Source organism: Balearica regulorum, chromosome 24 (assembly GCF_011004875.1).
Source record: "Balearica regulorum gibbericeps isolate bBalReg1 chromosome 24, bBalReg1.pri, whole genome shotgun sequence".
In the NCBI taxonomy this organism is placed as follows: Eukaryota; Metazoa; Chordata; class Aves; order Gruiformes; family Gruidae; genus Balearica; species Balearica regulorum.
In genome coordinates, this window is record NC_046207.1 from 5224289 (window position 1) to 5244780 (window position 20492).

The following is a 20492-nucleotide window of genomic DNA, read 5'->3' on the forward strand; positions in this document are numbered from 1 at the left end:
TAATTTTTGTAAATTTTTAATCTTTGAAACAATGAGGTCTATTCTCTGAGTGTATTTCCCACTGATGGTAACTGGGATGTTGCACTGCAGCCTTGGACGGGTTCCAGTTATGTTACAACCAGTGCTGCCAGCTCTTGTAATTATACTGCAGCACTCATTCTCTTTGGCAATTTCCCTGAAGCCTCAGCTGCTCGAATCAAGAAATAGGGTGAAAAATCTCAGTTAAAAAAAAATATTTGAGAGGTAATGAGTCACTAACTGACATTGTTGCCTGACAATGTGAAGTGTACCTATTCTAGAGACTCAGAAACCAGAAGGCAAATCAAAAGAACATATTTCTTGATCTTTTAAAGCTCATTACTTTTCAGACCCTCACCAGTTTGGGTCTGGGTCACTGGAGTTTTTTATATAGCAATACTGTATTATTTATTTGTACATCACGCATAAAGTCATTATATTCAGTTAAGCTTAAATGCTGCAGGAAAAAACTTTTAATTTTTTTTTTTTTTTGGTCATATGCAAGCATACGTATAAGTAGTTATCACTCTAAAGGAACCAAATAACATGAAAATCATTTCAATAACATGCCCATAACTTTTTCATATCCTGTTTCCTAATTAGTGCAAGAAGGTAAGAGAACGTTAATTACCATACTTGTACCATCTCATATACTTCCTCAAGAGTTCCCATTTAGAACTATCTTCCTAACTTTCTGATGTCCTACTCGTATGATGTCCCCCAGTCCTTTTATCTTTTCCTCCTCTATGATCAGCTGAATATTCCATTTTCTGAGAGAAGGAATTGGAAAATTATTTAGTAAATTGCATATCACTGCACTAAATTAAAACAAAAATGTATCCTGTGTATATGACAAGATTTTCTGACTCTGTTGTGGTGTCTACAACAGAGTGATTTCCTCTTAGCCTAGTTTTGGGTATACTGTTTTCCTCCTTGGAAAGTAGGACTTTCATATTTTCTCTCCAGGTTAAATTTATGGGACTAACAGAACAATGACATCTGCTGCAGGGACCAGCTACACCTTGATTCCCAACCAGAAATACAGACGCAGTAACCGTCGCTCCAGACAGCGCTGCAACATCTTGGACACAGATTCCCAATCTCTGTCAACACTTGGATATTTTAAAACACTTCCATTAGAGATCTTTCAAATGGTACTGAATTATCTTTCAGGTGAGACTCTGATAAGAAAGGTATTACTTCCAATATCTGAAAATTACCACGAAAATTTTCCATTTAGAAAAAGCCATTATTTAAAATGCTTTAGCTTTTAGCTAGTTGAAGTTATTTTATGTGACTTACTCTCTGAATTTTCAGCTTTTATGTATAAAGAACCGAGTGACCAAAATTTAAATTATAATTACAAAGTATTTGAAGTGTTTTTTTCCTATTATGTGTGAAAAGTATTCCTTAGATCTATCCATTTCCAATTACTACAGTTTGTTGGCAGAGGAGATAAACAGTAATTAAATTTTGTTGTATTTGTAAATCTTATTTCTTGACCTATTTTTGAAGCAAGATAAAGTTATTGACGAGTGATCAGCATTTTTCTTGCAGTAAAGATCTACAAGTATACTGGGTTTTGCTTTTTCAGTGAAGGATATCAGCATGCTGAGCATCGTGTCGAAAACCATCAGCAACCGCCTTATTAATTACATCTCAACCCCATCAGGAAACCGAAGGCTCTTACCGCAAGACTTTCATAACCTTGAGCTACCTGGCAAGAGAGAAGGATCCTATATTTTAGAGCACTACAAATCTCTAGGTGATCCTTTAATGGAAATGGTAACAATTAGAGGAGAACCAAGCTCAGTTAAAAGGTTTCTTCTGTTATATGCATTGATCGGTAAAATGCTGAGGATACGACCCAAATCATTTGCACAGTTCCCTGTGAAAGCGAAGTTCCTCCCCATGCCAAATAGCCCACTCAAATACTATTAACTGGCAGGGGAAGGTGGGAGGAATTACCTGAAATGATTCCAAAACCTCTTAATGACGGAAAAAATAATGTACGTTCTGCCTCCTCCATGTTTATTTTTTTCCTATTAAATGGCAAGCAGCGCTTGGGCAGAGGATCAGTTCTCAGTAGTAGGTGTTTCCAAATTTAGTTTGTTTGGACACCACCACTGGAAACTGCAGCAGAAACCAAGACTCCCAGGCCCCACGCTAGCGGGAGGAATTTGGCTGTTCCGACTGCCTTCGTGTATCACTGCGGAGCAGCTCGCATTCCTCAGTCTGGGAAATGTAGCCGCAAGTACTTAAACCCAGCCTAATTCTAAAGCGACCAACAGTTGCCATCAGAAAGCCTGCTTGATAGTCTACTTGAGATGTAGTGCAGATTGCATTCCACTTCTTAGAAAAGAAGCCTGCTCGTCACAAAAATGTGATCACAGTAGTCAGTGAGTAGCATTCTTCTTGGCAGCTTTGTATCAGAGACTGAAATGGGCATGAAGAACACATTTGCCTCTTGCTCCTAGCTTAAGGGCAATGCAAAAATGTCTGCGCTTTTGCTGTCCTGGTATACTGTACGCTAACCAAACCCTTTCTGGGTGAAAAGAGTCACTTGTTCTTTCTTTCAGCTGCTCAGACCTCTTTTGGCATAGTGTAATAGAAATCTAATCAAAATAATGTGGGTTCAATGGTAATGGGGAGCACTGTACATCCTTAAATTAAAAATTGTTTGCTTTTTAACTTTGCTGCTAATTTTTAAAACACATTGGTTCTAACTCATTCTAAAGTGTTCTATCAGAGAAGCAAATTAAATTGAAACATAACTTGATCCATATCTATTTACTGTCACCTAGCTGATAAAGAAAACATTGTTCATTTGACAGAGAAATAAAATGATGCCATGGTTAGATGCAGAATTCTAAGTATGGTTTGAACTTAAGACATTAAGTAAAGGCATACACGAGGTAAAGGAACACCATTGAAATAATTTAGACCAAAGACCTCCTATTGTAAGCAATCCTTGTAGGTTTTGAGGTATCTTAAAGTAATCTTAGTGGCTTATTTTTAAAATGAAGCCTGAAACCCTACAATTAAAAAAAAAAATATCAAAATTACTTTGGGTTTTGTAGTAACCACATACAAAACGGCAACTTGTTATTAAATGTCGGTGTGAACCCATCGCTATAGTAGGCCTAGTAGTAAAATCATGACCTATTCAAAATATAAAGATCATTGGCAATATCTGTGTCATCAGTGGAAGGCTCAAGAGAACGTTTTTGTTAAAAGGTCAGTTGCAAAATCAATATTTACTTTACAGCAGGAAAGACTGGACTCAATGGGAAAAATTCATTCCCGTTCAGAGAGCCTGAGCAGGGTCTACATATTACATCAATCTCACTTAACTGAGCGGGGTCTGGCTCCACTCAAGTCCAGGGTAGAATCTTCCAGTACTTGTAATGGGGTCAGAATTTCGGTCATTGTTTAAAATAGACTCGAGTTATAAATGATTGTGCCACTGTCCTTCTGCAGAGGGGGGGGATTTTGCTCTACCAAACCAGCAGCAGTACCTTTTGCTCAACCCTTGCAACTCAACATTGTTTTTCCCCACACTGATAGCTGTATTCTGATTTCCAGCTACCCTGTCTTAACAGTTTCAACTGTTCTTCAGGGAGTTCTCTCCAAAGTCTAATCTAGTCAATAGAAAATTGACTTGACTGAGCTTTGGACCATGTCCTAGGCTGATGAATAAATTATGTCTCATGTAGGAATGCTAACACACTTCTATATAAGGAAAGAGTCAATTTAGAACTACACTAAATGCATGAAGTACTTTTTGACATTGGAGAAGTTACGTATTTTTTGGGAGACTGACAATTCAGGAAAAAAGTTTCCTTCCCCCTGCCAAAGAAAAAGTACATGCTTTTCTGTGGATTTCTTGAATAATTAACAAACAAGATACATATATTTTACTCTGGTAAAAGTTTTTGAAGCGCAGGCTGGTAACCCATTTTCTATCAGTAGTGTAGAAAAAAATGCCACTTAACAAACAGCTGTTCCACACTATAATGAACTCCAGACTTTGACATCCTAAACACATACCATTTCAGTCCTGTATAGGAAAATAATTTTACCTCTTAGCTATGTTTTACATTAACACAGTTTAGAATATTTTCTTTTTAGAGTGTGTGGCTATCTTGAAAAAATTTTGGAAGCTCAGCTTTCCATGATGTAAGGGGGAAACCAGCATTCCGCAGGGGATTGTTAAAAGAGGTGCAACAAGTAACATTTATTTCCAATATTTTTAACAGCTCTAATTCTAAAACCAATATAGTAATTTTAATAGGGCTCCAACTGTGACTAACAGGGGCTTTAAAACAACACAATAAACAAGTTATGGCAAAGGAAGCCTATGTACTCCTGGACAACATTTCTTTAGTAAAAGATGTCCCTCCTCCAGATTTCCGCTCTGTGCTGCTCTTTTTGCCTTGCAGGAGCAGCTTTTTCTCACTAGCGTGTGCATGCTTGTGATGTGAACACTTAAGCTAATTCAGTAACGTATGTGCCATGTACATATACTCATAGTCGTGCATGTATTTGTTTTGTTCACAGGATTGTTGCTTAAAAGATGCACACTTCTACTGCCTACAAAAGATAGGCTAAAGTATATACACAAGATTCTCTCAGAAGTAAGTTCACATTCCATTCACGTATGTTTCAGGAAACTGTCCTTTGCACTTACCTTACTATTTCTAGCAGGCAATTTTTAGTTGAATTATGCCTTTACTGTCCCATTGCTGGAGTTTATTACTACAGTGTAATTAATGTAATGATTTTCAATCATCAGCCTCTTTTTAATAATAATAGAAAAGCCTAAGCCAGCCTATAGAACTCAAGGCCATTCTACTGAGATTTCATATTCCAAGACCAGTGGTTTTCAACATTTCTTCAGTTTGTGGACAACTAGAAATTTTGCAGTGGAAGAGCACAGCTCTTCACAGAAATTTTACCCTCTGGAAAACAGGGCTGTTCTTCTTACCTTCCTTTTGCACGCTCATTTGATCACAGTTTAGAACATAATGCTAAGCCATAACATAGGTACATAGGTATTGTTTCCTTACACAATAAGAGAAGGGAATCCTTCTGAACCTCTCTAATCAGTATTGATGTATGCAAGTAGAACACAGAATTTTCAATCACAGGAATTAGCTTACAGTCAATTAAGATAAATTACCAGTGTTTTTCATTTGCAGGTTTCCTGTTTTAAACTTAATGGGTGTCCAAGTCCTTTACATTGTTTAGGATTACAGTGCTATGGGGTATTTTTACAGGTATGGTATCTTTACGGAGAGAAGGCAAGTATCACAAATATAAAAGAAAACTGAGGTAGTTTTCTAAATTAATCTGTGTTTTTGCAAGATATTTATAAGATGGTTTTGAGCCTTGGGGGGTAGCGGGGAAGGTATTATTCACGCAGTTCTCTGAATTTCCTTTCTGGTTGTTAAAGTTGCTGATTTGACTCTTGAGAATTCCTTCGTCTGGATTTCACTACCAACCAGTCTGCATTTTGATTAGCAATTTATTATCTAAGAAGACATGGGAGAAGGGGAGGATTTTATTACACAGCTTGAAATTCACAAATCCAGAGCAGAGATGGTTTAGTTTAAAAGTAGGTGGCTATACACATCATATGCCAGAATATTTTTGTTAGATTGTGTAGCTTAAAGTTAATAATAATAATAATAATAATAATAATAATAATAATAATAATAATATCAGTGTCAGATTAATTAGTTCAGCAATCCACAGCTTATTTACTGTAATGATGACTGTGATTGCAAACATGCAGCAAAACATTTAAGGGTAGGACCTTTTTAACAGTACTTGAGCTGTTTGATTGTGAAGTGTTAGAATTGCCATAATGGAGCCTTTACTGGAGAGTAAGTCTGTTTAAAAAAATACAGAAACAAATTCTCTCTTAGAGAGAACTGGCATTTTGAGCACATTTTAAATGCATTTAAGTCTTAGAAACCTAAGCATACAGGTGCTGTGTATGTATGCAGCATTAAAGTCTTTGATAAGACAAAAAAAAAAGTGATTATCTTTCCGTGGTTAAGAGTTACAGATAATTATTTGTGCTAGGACATCTGTCTTTGTAGCAAATACCTTTGTGTACTTTTCCACATAAGGTTCAAAAATAAGATCTTGGCCCTGAATGTGGAACACCATTAGCAGCTTTTGATTCTGGGCTGTGTTAAGCTTAAGTACAACCTCTGCCATAATGTACAGCCCCTCTGTAGCAGATAATGGTTTCCCTACGCTCATCGGGGAGATGCTGTGCAGGCACCACACTCCAGGTATGCCACCTTCCCTCTCTGTTCTTCTGAAAAATTGCAGGACAGATTGTATTTATCTGAGAAATGGCATTGTGATCTAAACTATGGCTCCATCTATTCATTTTTACCCCCTTTCTTTTGTAATCTTCAGATCCTAACAGCAGGCTGGGATGAACTAGAGTGTCACCGGGTTTTTAACTTCCTCTGTGAGCTGAGCAATTTACCCCGTAAAGTACAGACGGTTGTCAGCAGCAAACCGGGTAATCATCAAAACAGACAAAAGTCCTACAAAATCAAAATGCGCTATCATGGAGAAGTCAGAAAATGGATCTTGATTACTGCAAACAAAATGTGTCTAGAATTGAGACTTTCAGCTCAGCTAAGCCTTGTAGCACTAGTCCTTTCCTGACTCACATGTACATTCTGTTAGCTCCAGCATTACGCAGAAAGTGGGCATTCTAAAGCAAATACTTGCCCTTCATATAGATAGATACAGCTATTTTCCTTCACCAAAAGCAAAGAGCTTTTGTCTTTAACATGTATCCTGTAGTGAAGAGAGCTGTCTTGAGAGGTGTTGGGTTTTTTTGAATCATTTCATTATCAAACCGATGCATAAGATACATGTTTACATAAACAGTAACATGGACTTGACTCTTTTCTACTGTACACCAGTGCCAGTGGAATCAATGGGAAAGGAACCAACATAGAAGTAAAGTGATGCAGTAAAAAGTTAGGTTTACTATTTCTGAAACACAACACTGATGTGCCACATGCATTTCTCAAGAAATTCTCACGTTACCCAGCACGGAACTGGGTGTTTCTGTGTAACACTTTATACTCAGCCATATACACACTTCCTCCTATTTCCACTGACTGATGCCAAAAAATAGAAACAAAAAAACCAGAGCTGAGAGCCCTTGAAGACACACGAGTTGCTGCAGAAAGGTACCAGAAGGTGCATCGATAGATTCTGTGGCTTGAATTAGCACAACATACCCAAAAGAGCCAGACTTGGGACGTAACAGCTGAGAATTAACACCCCCCCCCCCCAGATGTTCTTAGGCAGCTTTAAGAAAAATCCTTCTTTCTCTTCCTAGGAAAAAAAAAGTGATCATCTGTATTATGTGAGGCTTGATGAATTTATAATATCTACATTCTTTTGCCCCAGGAAGTGCACGGAAGCTAGAGCTACGGATAAGGTTATACTGTCGTAGCGTCTTGTTGAACCACTGGATTCATCGAAGTGATTCTGCATTTTGGTTGACTCGTATTTTAAAGCCGTGGCCCATGGTTAATCAAGCTCGCCTGCTGTACATCATCTTTGGGCCAGTGTCCTCTCTGGATGGCGAGTAGTCTGGGGGGTTAATTTTCAAAGTTTGTTCCCTGAGAATGAGATTTCCTTGCAGGATGCAGCATTTCTGAAAACCAAGCTTTATGCAAATAAAATGTAATTGTTTTGCCTGGAAAAAAAATCATTCTGCTTAACCAGAGCTCACTAACATAGATAAATACATAAATGATATAGAAAAAAAGTTACAATTCAAGTGAAGGGGTTGCACCTCTGTTCCTCTATTCTCCCCTGCTCAGGGTAGAGTTAGCTCCAATGCACCTCCAAGAAGCATCTGTTTCCCTGAAGAAAAGCATGCTCTCTCCCTCAATTATTAAACCTGGGTTTCTTTAAATTGCCTTTTGATTCATGCTGCAACTACCGCTTCCCTGCTAAAATGACAGATGGAAAAAAAAATCCCACTGTCACAAAGACTGAGTTGCGTTACCTGAATTCCCCTCCTCCGACTCCGCTGTCAGGCCCAGTTTAGCACCCTGCTTGTTTTAAAAAAAAATAATTTACTTTGTCACTTAATGGCAGTTGTGATTAATATATTGCTCAGGACATGTGGTTTGGCAGAAAATGATAGAAGGACCAACAGATGAGACCAGTCTGAAAGGTCTAGCAGATGCAATTAAACTGCTGTATGATACAGAAGCTAGAGAATGGACAGCAGATGATGTTATCAGTCTTGTGGATGAGCTGTCAGGTGTGTTTTTGCCTTTATCATTAATCCATAGGATTATATGCTCATGTCCTCCAAATCTGGCAATAAGCGTGTTTCAGACACAGAGATGCCTTGGGAAACTGCAATATTCCTCACAGTAGCTGTGGCGTAACTGGAAAAGTCATTACACTTGGAAGCCAGGCAGTAGCCGTGGATGAGAGAAACTCTGCACTGCTTACAAATTCAGGCTGTCTTTCCCCATTGTGAACTATTTTAAGACCTTTAAAATTCAAGTCTTGTCTAGCCATTATTAAGGAAACATTGTCCAAACTGTGTAAGCTGAAAACATAATGTTTGTTCAAGCCAAAATTCTACTGAACAATGTTAACAGCTACGTTGAAAGTTAGTTTTGGGTGAGATGATATCACAGAAGCTATCATGAAGCGGTCTAACTGTACTGCTGGTAAGAATTGCTTATACGACTTCATTGCTGCAATTGTATCCCAGAGGGTATCCCCTCACCAATTCTGGTTAGCTATCAAAGCCAACAATTCATAAATTCAGAATAACTATTGTGGCACTCTGTTCTTTTTGTTCAAAGATCACTAAAATTCTCTCTATTTTATTACAAAGTTGTTCCCCGGGAGTGGCTCATGGAGAACAATGCTCGGCTGCTTATTCTGAGTGGAAACAACATTTGCTTCACTTTCATGGCCAGTAAAGCTGTGAATGGGAGAGCCATTGAGTTAGCCAGGCTCATGGTCTTCCTGGCTTTGGTGAGTGCTACTGAGCAGAGCAGGCTCGGGCCTTTTGGCTCTTTACCCCCAGATTTGCTTTCTCAGCCTTGAAAACTGTTTCCCCATCTACTCCTACACACCAGGAGTAAGTCCAGCAAGACACTCGGTACCCTTCCACCCTCTGGTCCCTATCCAGCACATCTCTGCAAGGGGCCAAGCCTGTCCTTGAGGAGAAGGACCGCTAGTGAAAAGTTGTGAAGTTCCTCGGTTAGCATGCCAACAACAACCTCTACGTCCTCATGACAAACCCTAATTTTCCAGACCACGGCTGCAACTGATCCAGTCATGCATTAGAATCAATCAATAGTTAATTCTAAAATTTAATCTTGCCTTTTATAGCTTTGTACTCATCATAAAAGGTGTGTTTCTAATATCTCCTTTCTATGTCAGGTCTGTGAGAAGGACTTGTACTGCATGGACTGGGCAGTAAAAATGATGCAGAAGGTCTGCAAAGTTTTCGGTACTCCAGGGGAGAGGAACAACTTCCTGCAGTGTGTGGAGAATGCCTTTGCTCACATAGTCATGGACATGCTACAGGCCGTACTGTCCGGTAAGCCTGCGGGTCGGGAGCCAGGACAAGCTCTTTAATCGGGAGCTAGCACCAAGCAAGGCAATGGAGTCAGCGTGGCGTCACAGCCTGTCCTCCTTCCCTCCCTCACCCGGGGAGGGAATACTGGAGCGCTTGAAGTTTTTTTTGCTACCATAAAATAATGAATCAAGTGTCATAAATGGGAGAGACATTTATTTTAACCGGTCTCTCTGACTAAGAGATTCCTAGTGCCATGGATAGTGAAACCAAGAGTCCTTTAAAATATGTCCCACCAGAGCATCGGGCCTGAGGTCCTTTTGGGCCATGTCTAAAGACGGGCGCTGAGCAGCTGCCAGCCAGCCTGTTCAGCTCAACAAGCTGCAGTTGCTCCCTGTCCACAGCTTGTCAGCCTCGATAAAACCTCAAGACTGATTATGATGGCAAGCTGTAAAGATGAACAGCCTGCTCAGTTGGGACAGATTTTTGTCTTAACGCACAATTGTTCTTGTCCATCTTTGGACAAGCCGGTGAAGGAATTTTGGAGAGAGTCTTCCGTGTTATTTCACAGCTGTCCTGCCATCAGGTGCAGTAGCTGATGCCTCATAAATCTAAGTGGAGGCTGCTGATTCAGCCTCTGCTGAAAACACTGAAGGAGTAAGATTTGTCTTCAAAGAAATTATTTAGTTTCACTAATCATTTTTAAATGGTTTTCTTTGCCCTGGTAGGGGATCGTGATGAAGAGGACAGCAGCTTTTTGAATTTGTTTCACCTGGTAAATGCACAAGCAAACTTCCATAAAGAAATTCTGTACTTGACCATGAGAAGCAACAGCAACACCGTTTGATGCTCTGAATTTTACAGACTCTTGCTCTACTCCTGCTGGATTATTTTTTTTTTTCTTTAAACATTTGCAAAGAAGTGTCCAATTATTTCTTACATTTCCATTCCAGTAAGAACTGGAGTGGCAGTGGGAGAAGCTAGTGACATACATGTCAGACCAGCTGAATGAGCTCACGGAACATACTGGGGGACCTCTGAGTGTTTGCAGCGGAGTTCCACACGTTTTGCTCCTCTGCGGCTGCGTTAAGACACACTGAGGAAGCAGGCTGGGGGCCTCTGGTTTGGGAACATAAACTGCGTTCTTTTCCCACTGCGTATGTTTGCATACACAATAAAAATGACATGGTTTTCATATTTGATGTGCATACACAAATTGAAGAATGTTATCTTAGTTCAGAACCAAAACCATTTTGATCTTTTAATTTTGTTTTTCTCTTGGGAATCGGAGGAGAAAAAGGCAGACATCATTAGAGAAGCATAGCTACATTTTTCCAGTTTGCCGGGGTCTCTCGCTAACTCTTACAATCTGCTCCGGAGATTAGCAGAAAGAGGCAATTCCTGAAAGCAGTTTAACTGCTTTGATCAAGCAAGGCAATTTTCCCCCCCAGAAAACTACAGGTGCCTTTTAACCCTCAAGCAGAAGAAATTTCAAATCCCTCTCCCTGCCTCGTGTAATAACTGAGCTGTTGAAGTGTATTTGCCTTCAAAGGACTTAGCTAAGTTGAAGTTAAGCCTATGTTAAATGCGCATAGGCTAAGATCACTGTTTCATTAAAGTATATAAATGTTTGCTCTTTTAGAAAAGGTTTTGATTTTCTGCTATATTGCCTTCAAACCAAAAATACGTAATAAAAAGCACTTACTTTACTGTGCCTTGTTTACAACATGGCTGTTTTCTTTTAAATAGCCGCCTTCTCCATCTAAATCACTTTCCAAACGTTTTAGTGTTCCTTCAGGACCAGATTTTAGCTGCAGGGACCCACATTCAGCTTTGAAAGCCAATCTTCAACTACTGGAAATGCCTAAATGCTCCCAATTTATCTCAGCTGCCCCCACCTGATTTCATCAGTAATGAGCTGACAACAGCTCTGTAATGATTTGCTTGGAAGTTTGAACGTTTAAAATTCTTGCGGCATTTGTTGAATGTATAATTACAGACTGGATTTGAGTACATTAAGGAGTGGGTACGGGATATAAATTTGCTGAGGATCTTTGCAGCGTGCCGGTAGATGGCAGAGGTGAAACCTTCCCTGAGAGGAGTGTCTCTGCTAGAAATTGCTTCCAACATCCCTTTTTTTCTCGCCGTTTGAAGGTTATTTTTAAGAGCACGCTGCAATACTACAATTGCGCTGCGACTACATGTTATTTCTGAAGTAAGCAAACCGCAAGACTCTTTGATATCTAGTCAGTGCACTGAATGCCTCCAAAGTGATCGCTAACGAACTCAAAATATGAGGGGAAAAATGCCTTGCAGTGCGTACAGTGAGAGGCAGATGCAGCCAAGAAGCCGCTGAGGCGGAATGCTACAGCCCAGATCGTTAGATGTTCCCTGGCTTTATAAGCGGGAATTGCTCCCAATAAACCATCTCAATAGATGGAATCCAGAATAATGGAGTCTTGAACCACCGCATCTTCTTGGTCCGTCGTATTTCTTGTGCGTAACGCTGCTTCGCTGTGCTGTGACAAACACCACAGGGCTGGCGCGGCTTCTCTGCCAGTGCCTGTCTCATCTCCCGGGACCGAGGACACAGCGGCAATAAATTACAGCCCATCACAAGGGATGCCATTATGTGAGCGCAGCGATATGGGAAAAGTAAGTTCTTTGATTCACTGGCAGCAGTCAACAAAGATGAAATGTCAGCTCTGCCGGCGCTAGCTCGCTCTGGCAGCAGATCCTCCAGGAATGCAAGTTCTATGCAGCTGCCAATTGTGAAATATTGATGGCATTATTAATTATTATTAACTGCTCTTTCTTACATACACAATAGCTCAGGAAGCATTTGGCGTTAGTTTTTGCAGTGTTCCTACGTACGCCAGCATTTTCACCGGCTGAGGACTTTCCCCCCCAAAGGATCAAAGCTCAAACCCACCGGAACGGTACTTCTCAAACCGGTTCTGTTTGAGCTGAGAAACGACACCCGCCTTGCAGCCTCCTTTTCCAGGATCACCGTCTGATCGGCTCTCGCAATTAAACACCGCTGGGCTAATGGCGGCCAGGTGGGGAGCCCCCCGGACAGCACCAAGCGCCAGTGGAACTGGGACAGTGATACTTGAGAAAATGGTGCTTTTTCTTCCGCTGCCAAATTCTGCTGCCTTGGGGAGTCGATAAAACCCTCCCTGGATGAGAAGCAAAATTCCCCCTGGGCCAGTGTAGGCGTTTCAGAGCAGGGCTGCACCCTGACTGCACCCTGAGCTGTGGAGCACCATATCCCATCTGCTAAAGAGCCATCCCTGTCCACTGCAGCCGTTTGTCTGTCTGCAAACGCCTCTCCTGCCAGGCGGTTTCAATCCCTTTGCAGCCCGCCGCTGCTGGGCTGGGTCGCTTCACCTTCCAGAACGGAGCTGGCTGATTTGGGGCATGGAGGAAGGGATTGTTACGCATAGCTGATGGGTTTGTAAGGCTCTCCAAGGGAGAGGAGCGGTCAGAGTAAGAGAAAATTATTGTTCCTGGTTTCACACTCAGCTGAGTTTCCATTCCACGCATTCCTTGTTACTCACTCCCTCTTAATCACTGCAGATGTTGACATCAGATACAGACTCACGAAGCGGAGGTTATTGAGAACATGACTTATGCTTGAAGAAATTCCTCCCAGAATATTTCAAGTTTCTGATTTTTCAACTATATTTGGTGGTGGAGCGAGGAGAGGCTTTTCCACATCCCAAGGGTTCCGGCGCTGAGGGACCGCCCTGAGGAGCTCAGGCTGGAGCTGGTGCTCTGGGAACACGCTGGGGAGCAAAGTCACCAACTTTGTGTTTCTCTCAGGAGTTTTACTAACAGGAAATTGCAGTGTCAAGTATTCAGCTGGCAACACTAACCGCATCCAGCATTCCCAGACTCTGAAATCCCACGTTTTTAGGTAAACATGGTCTTCTGAAAGTCTTATCAACCAATTCCAGCTCCCTGGAGCTCTGGTCTCTCGCACCCTCTCGTGTGGTGGTGCCGTGCTGAACTAACAGAGCATGAGCGGTTTTTCCCATTACAGATATATTTCAGGTGTTTATTGCTTAAAAAAAAATATATTCCTGGGAGAGATCAGGCGTATGAAAATTTTGTCTTCTGGGAGGATGAAACTTTCAGTCTGAAAACAGCATTGCATGTGACTGACAGTGTACGCGCAGGGATCGGTTCAGGGCTTCATAAAAGGACAGGAAAAATCCTCCTGATGCCCCAAATACCTTCCCAGACCTCTCCAAGCTGGGGGAAATTAAGCTCTGAAATGTTCTTTCCATCCCATAGAAATTTCCATTGTATTAAAAATGTTCCTTTTTTCTATACTGAGATGAAGTGAGACCTCCTGGAGCTTCCCTGAACACCGGAGACGGGATCTGAGGGAGGATGAGCTCGGGCACCCTCCAGGCTTGGCCCCCGCAGTGCCTGGATCCCCAGCTGCCCCTCGTGCCAGGGGACGCAGAGGGGGTTCGGCAGGGTTTGCCGGTACCGCGTCCTTCTCGGGGCTCGCGGGGTGCCCTCCATCTCTCCACGGAAGCGGGGTTTGCTCCCGGAGCCGCGTGTGCCCCAGCCCCGCCATCAATGCACAGGGACGCGTTTTGGCACAGTCAACACCAGCAGACATGCTCGCTCTCCTCTGTCATTCCTCTTTATTTCACTTCCTTGAACATTTTTCATTAAAAATATAAGTGCTTTCTAAAATTAAACCCGACCGACCGACCTCGGAAGCGCTCATCCCAAGGGGCAAAGCCACGCAAGTGGGGGCAGGACCATTCGCATCCCCCCAGGACGCTGCGTGCGTCACCGGGAACAACCCACGTCTCGGTGGCGGGACGTCGCCTCGCTGCCCTCTCCCCCGTCGCCCCATTTCCCTCCTTCTCCCCACTTGGCCCCGAGCAGCTCCTCGCTCCGCTTTGGGCAGCCGGTTGCGTGCGGAGGGTTAAGGCTTTTCCAGAAGGCTCCGAGGAAGACGGACCAGGCGGCGGCTGTGGAAGAGAAAGGAGACGCTTGTCTGAGCTGGGCCCGAGAGCTGCAGAGACCCAGAGACGGTGGCGGGGGGGGGAATGGCAGCGTGTGCGAGTGCAGGCGGCGGCAGCAGCCCCCCCCTTCGCCCAGCACGGGGAGGGGGGACGGGACACACACGTCCCCTCCTTTTTGCCTCCTTTAAAATGATGCAACCAGGATCCTGTCTTGCTTCTCCCCTGAACTATTTTATTTCTCTCCGTCGCGGGAACAGAAGCCACACGTTTGTGCTGCAGAGAGCAGCTTCTCCAAAGGGGAAGGGGCCGATAAACCCAGCAGGAAGAAACCGGCAGCCGCACAATAGCCGGCGCACGTTTCAGCGGGCGAGGTGGCCTGATTTATAAACCAAACCCTGGTGCCCTCCTTCCAGCCCCGAGCAGGAAACAGCTGTGCTGGTGCTGTCAGCTCGGCTGCCTCGGCCAGGCAGAGGGAGCAGCAGCCAAAACCAGCGTTAAAAACAAAACTATCCCCTCTCCCCCCCCCATCCCCGGACATGCTTCTTCCCAGAAATTAAAGCCTGGCGGGATGAGGAGCAGCCGGCTCACCTGGACGATGCTTCGATCGCGAGGCTGATGCTGAGCCGCATCTTCCCCAGCATCGCTCTAGAGCATGTAAATGATGTAGGAGAGGATCACCAGGCCGATGATGGCAAAAAACATCAGGATGAAAATATCCAGCATGGTGAGCGAGGAGCCGGTGGGGCAGGGGCTGCCGGGCTCCCCGCGGCGTGGAAAAGGGGGATGCTCGGCAGAGAGTCACCGCTTCGCTCGCCAGCCCCCCGCGGCTCAGCCGCTGCGTCCTCCCCCCCAGCCGGAGCAAAGCTCGCTCTGCTCAGGGTGGAGAGATGATGCCGGAGCTGATGGAGCCGATTTCCAGCAGGCAGGCGGAAAATAAAGGGATAAACACACATGGTCAGATGGGGCTTCAGCCGCGCACGGCGGAGGAGCGTTCGCTCAGCCCAGACCTGCCAGAGGGGCTCCCGGGAGGCACCAGCTGCCTGCGGGAGAGTTCCTTGGCCCCTGCTTCCTACCCAACCCGCTGCCTGGTTTATGGGGGTGCTTACAGTGATGCAACCCTACCCCCACCCCGTTTGCAGCTGGGGAAGGGCCCATCCTATGGGGAAAAATAGCAAAAATGAGCTTTGGCCACTGCAAAGCCATGTTGATCCGCCGGGAACACGCCGAACTCTCACCTTTCAGAGTCTGGTACCGCTGGGGTACTGCGGCATCCTGTGCTTTCAGCATCACACCACCTGCTTCAGTACAGTTTAAAGCAATACAGTTTTAAGTGAGCAGCAACCGCCACGGAGCCTTTCTATTTCAATTTTTTTGGCTAATGCTGTTGATGCAAATAATGTCCTTCTCCACACACCTTCAAGATTTTCTTTTCCCACTACTAAACGCTGTAGCTGTTGAAAATCCCACCTTGGGAGGCTGCAGCAGCCAAGCTAAGCCATCACCAGCTGCTCTCTGAGCACGAGGGCTGGTTGGGGACCGGAGAGCCCGGCTGTCGTGGTGCCGCGTTCCCGGTGAGGTCGAGCGAAGCCGGGACCCGGTGCCCGTGCTGCGCTGCCCGTGGCAAAGCTGACCGTTTCCCTGGGTGGGTCTGGTCTCCGGAGGTTCTGGGACCCCCGCAGAACCCAGAGCCACGTTGTAACCGGTGTGTGGCCTCTGAGAGCGAGACCCCAAAGCGGGACAGCAAAGTGGGGGGGAAGACATCACCTGCACCTCCACCCTGTGCTCTGCAAGGGTTCCTCCAACCTGGCTCACGGCTGAATTTCCACTCCCTGGGGCTCTGTGGTACCCGGGGGCCGCAACACATCGACAGACACGCTGCAGCCGGGCTCCAAGCGGGATTCAGACGAGCCAAGAAGCCGCAGCCCAGGTTGGCTCGCAGGGATGTCGGTGTTCCCCACTCCCTGGGGAGCCAGGCAGAGATGAGGACCCCAGCAGCCTCCCCCCGGACCCGAGATCCCCACCGTGTCCCAAGGGAGCAGGAAAATGGCCAGAAAAGCAACCGCAATCAAAGCCAGCACAATCGGCAGGTAAAAATTATACTTTTATTTTTAATTCGAGTAAACCAGGAAGAGAATCGGTTGGATTGTTCCATTCGATGGTTCGGTTAAAAAGGCCAAATAACGTTTTTATTGGTGGGTGCTCAACCCGATGGGAAGGAGTACACAAGGACAAACCCCAATCAAGCAACGGATCTGGAAGAAAACAAGTTCTAAGCTCAGCATTGAGACGCAACCAGGGAAGCTGGGATGGACGAGGTCTATTTTACACGTGATGAGAAGCAATTTAGCTTTTAATTTTTTTTTTTTTTACTATTTTAATTATTTATTTATTTTAAATACAGGTTTAGGTGCTTTTCAGCTATGAAAAAAGGCAAAAAAGTGCATAAGTCGAGAGAAAAGGCAGAAATCAAGCAGTAAGAGGTTTGTTTCCCATGGCAGGGGATAAAGGGCAGGGCGTGGGAGGGGAGAATCAGGACAATGGTTTCAAGGTAGCATTAAAAAAAGGTCTGTATACCAAAACGTAATTGCCTGTGTTATTTGGTCCATTAAAAAAACGGTTTATTCACATTGATACTCCCCCCCATTCCCAGACAAGAACATGATTAAGAAGAGGATTAGCAGGGAGACGCAGACTCCCCCCCCCTGCCCAGCCGCCCCCTCTCCCCTGCTCTTGTGCTCTCTTGTTTTAGCACCAACCGGGATTCCCATCCCGTCAAGCCCATCCCAGCTGCTTCTGGGGTCCCGTTTTCACCCCGTGGGGACGACGGTGCCGGGGAGACCCCCTCACGCTTCCCCCTCCCGGCTGGGGAACAAGCCAGGAGCGAAACGCTTCCCCCTCCCCGGCTCACGTCCTCCCGGCGGGTCTCAACCCTGCCAGGAACCCCCTCCCCACCAGGACAGCATTTGCTCCAGCAGCCCCCGACTCCGTCACCCCAACCCCAGCACCGTCCATGAACCAGCCCTGCAGCCCCGTGTGCTTTGAGAAAGGGGACTGCAAGGGCGAGGCAGCGGGACCCTCTCCCCCTCTGCGAGACCCAAGGACGCGTCCCCAAGAAATGTCTCAACTCAGCCACCTTGGTCCCTAGATTCCTTCTTTTCCTTTGGGAATAGCAAAGGTGGCAGCTTCCCCGTGGAAGCGTCCTGGCCCCGCGGTGCAGCACTGCCGGGGAGGGCTGGAGGCAAAGGCAGCACCACTGCCCCGAGGTTCGGCTTCTCCGACCCCGGAGAAAAGCACCCCGCTCCCGCCCTCCCCGCACAGGCTTCCAGTTACGCCTGCTCCTGTCCAGCTCCAGGACCTTCGGGGCCCAGAGGGACAGGGATGTGCTTTGAGATTTTGGTCCAGGACGTGATCCCAAGTCAGCGGTGGCCCCAAAAGCCACCACCGCCGGGGACCAACGAGAGGTGCAGGGTGGCTCAGGGTGCCAAACCCCGGTCTCTACCATGCAAGACCGAGCTGCCGGAGGGGACAGTCACCCAGGACGGTCCCCAGCGTGGTGGCAGAGGGGGAGAATCTTTCACACGCGGCTCAGAAGAGGCACAGGGATGGGGGCTGATCCCGCTGGCTCCCCAGACCATCTACCCAGCGGGTGGAGGGCTCAGGGGGGTCCCAAAAGCCCTGGAGCAGCAAGAGAAAAGCAGGAAGAGTCTGGGTGAACCTGGGGAGCCACTGCTGCTAAGAGAGGAAGAGGCTGCCCCGGCACGCGGGGCCCAGGGGGACCCCCAGACCCTGGCCCAAAACGAGAACACGGGAGCTGCAGGGGGGACGCGAGGTCTCGGTGTGGCAGTGCTCCCCCTCAGCGCAGAGGAGCCGGGAGCCCGGCCCGTCTCCAGCCCTCGAGCGGGAGCAGCAGCCTCCAACGCTGCGGCTACTCCTTCACCTGCGCCAGCACAGCCCCGGCGGGACGGGGGAGGCAGAACAAGGCAGCCAGAGCCCGGGGCAGAAGCAGCAAGAGCCGCTTCCAGGGCCGTCCAGAGCAGCCGCTCTGAAACCCGAGGAGAAAGAAAGATTTTTTGTTTAAGGATTTTTAACTGCGAATGTTTTTCCGTTTTGAGGGCTGAAGGGAGCAAAGACCGAATGGAAACACCGCAGAGGAGCCGGGAGAAGCAAGAGGACGAGCCGGAGCGGTGCAGGGCGGAGGCTGCCAGCCCATCCCTCCCGTCAGCCCAGGGCAGCCCTCGGGACGAGCATCCCTCGCCTCCTCCACGCAGACATCGCTGCCATCTGCCCATCCCTGCCAGAGGTGGGGGAATTTGGTCCTGACAGATGGTCTCCTCCTCCCTTTGCCAGGGTCCCGGTGACTCCAGCTGCTTCCTCCAGCCAGGAAATGCCGGAGCGCCCGAGAGGGCCAGAGAGGAGGGAGACCAAAGAAGAAGGAAAGCTGCGGCGGTTTGGTCTCTCGAGCCCCCAGGATCCCTTACAGACAGTCCCTCAGTCCCGACAGAGCTAGAACAAAGCTAAATTGGCAAGAGAAACTGGAGGTGGCTGCAGAAACACAGAGTAACTGAGATGTCAGGACGTGGCTCCGGCGGATGACGGCAGAGCACACGGGATAAAGGATGCTGGGGCAGAGAGAGACGCGCGCACACACACACACACGGGAGCCGGCGCGGGCTGGGGGCTCGGCTGTCAGCCACGTGCCCCGTCCCCTCCCGCGGCTCAGATGGCCTCCACGTAGTTGGCAGGGAGCATGCCCGTGTCGCCCGTGCGCTCCACCGTGCCGTACATCCATCCGTCGTCGATCTGCTGCACGTTGATGATGGTGTCGCCGTCCTGGAAGGAGACCTCGTCCTCGTCAGCTGCGTTGTAATCGTAGACGGCGCGGAAACGCTTCTGTGGGGGGAGAGAGGGGTCAGCGGGCACGGACCCTCCCCACGCCCTGCCCTGGGTGGGGGGGGTCCTGGGGCAAGGAGCCGCGCCGAGCCCCACACGTGAGCCGTGCCGGATCCAGGAGGTTTTTAGCCGACACAGGGATGCTGGTGCCAGCAACAGCCAGCACCCAGCGTTACACCCGCCAACCCTGGGGGGCGGAAAGCGGGGGGCTGGTGTTGGGGTGGGCGCTGTGAGCCCTTGGGCTGTACTCACCCCCCCTCCGGAAGGAGCATTGCGCTGTGTAGAGGCCGGTGCCGCCGGCTCCTTGTAGCCGTAGGACTGAGACGACGACGGCGGCTGCTGCTGCTGGTAGCCTGAGGAGGGGGAAAGGATGGGTCCGTTAGCTGGTGCTGGCGCACGGGGGACGCAGCAAAGCCCCTCGCGACGAAGGGCCGGCTGCTGCCCCAGCGAACGCAGGGCCGTGCACCGGCAACGCCTGCAGCCCCCCCGCCTTACCCGGGTTGCTGGGTTGGACGTGATGAGACGGCTGATGCTGCTGCTCTGCGGGTCTCCGGTAATTGGTGCTCTCCTGGGAGTTCCTGCGCTCCAGCTCAGCACCCTCGCTGGGACTTGGGCCCATCCTGCTCCTCTCAAATTCTTCATGATATTTTATCTACAGCGGCAGGAGAGGAAGGAGAGGTCAGAGCGCAGCTGGGACCCCTCTGCAGCGCTGGCCATGAGGCTGAGCCCGGACCCAGCGATGGCAGCAGCTCCTGCAGCCCTTCGTCACCAGCAACGTCCTTCACCTTGTCCCAGCTCGTTTTGTTTTGCTACCAAGGACTCGGCATCAGCCCTCTCTCAGCCTCCCCAGCACTTCCAGGGCACTTCCCCCCCATCTCCCCAGGGATGTCTGCTCAGCCGCTGGCTCGTGGCAGAGAAAGGAGGAGGTCTAAGCATCCTATGGGTAAGATACACAATTTTTTCAGGTGTGGGTGAGATTCAAGACCAGGCTC

At 47.2% G+C, this 20492-nt stretch overlaps 2 protein-coding genes and 1 long non-coding RNA gene across 3 annotated transcripts in view; 2 read left to right on the forward strand and 1 right to left on the reverse strand.

The window, feature by feature from the left end:
• Positions 1–1010: 1010 nt before the first annotated feature.
• Positions 1011–10497, forward strand: FBXO47 (F-box protein 47). Its single transcript, XM_075775446.1, has 10 exons — positions 1011–1191; positions 1613–1783; positions 4579–4655; positions 5220–5297; positions 6454–6562; positions 7471–7647; positions 8192–8338; positions 8930–9072; positions 9484–9643; positions 10348–10497. The coding sequence occupies exons 1-10, from the start codon at positions 1011–1013 to the stop codon at positions 10464–10466; spliced, it is 1362 nt and encodes a 453-aa protein (XP_075631561.1). The 3' UTR covers positions 10467–10497.
• A 1214-nt stretch (positions 10498–11711) lies between these two features.
• On the forward strand, positions 11712–17087 carry LOC142605124 (uncharacterized). Its single transcript, XR_012838875.1, has 2 exons — positions 11712–12274; positions 12450–17087. It is a non-coding gene; the product is annotated as an uncharacterized LOC142605124 (long non-coding RNA).
• Positions 16693–20492, reverse strand: part of LASP1 (LIM and SH3 protein 1) — a 34129-nt gene continuing 30329 nt past the window's right edge. The window contains exons 5-7 of the mRNA XM_075775448.1: positions 19996–20152; positions 19753–19853; positions 16693–19500 (exon numbers count right to left, since the gene is read on the reverse strand). Coding sequence (XP_075631563.1) covers positions 19327–19500; positions 19753–19853; positions 19996–20152 — 432 coding nt within the window. The 3' untranslated portion in view covers positions 16693–19326. The remainder of the gene's footprint in view (positions 19501–19752; positions 19854–19995; positions 20153–20492) is intronic.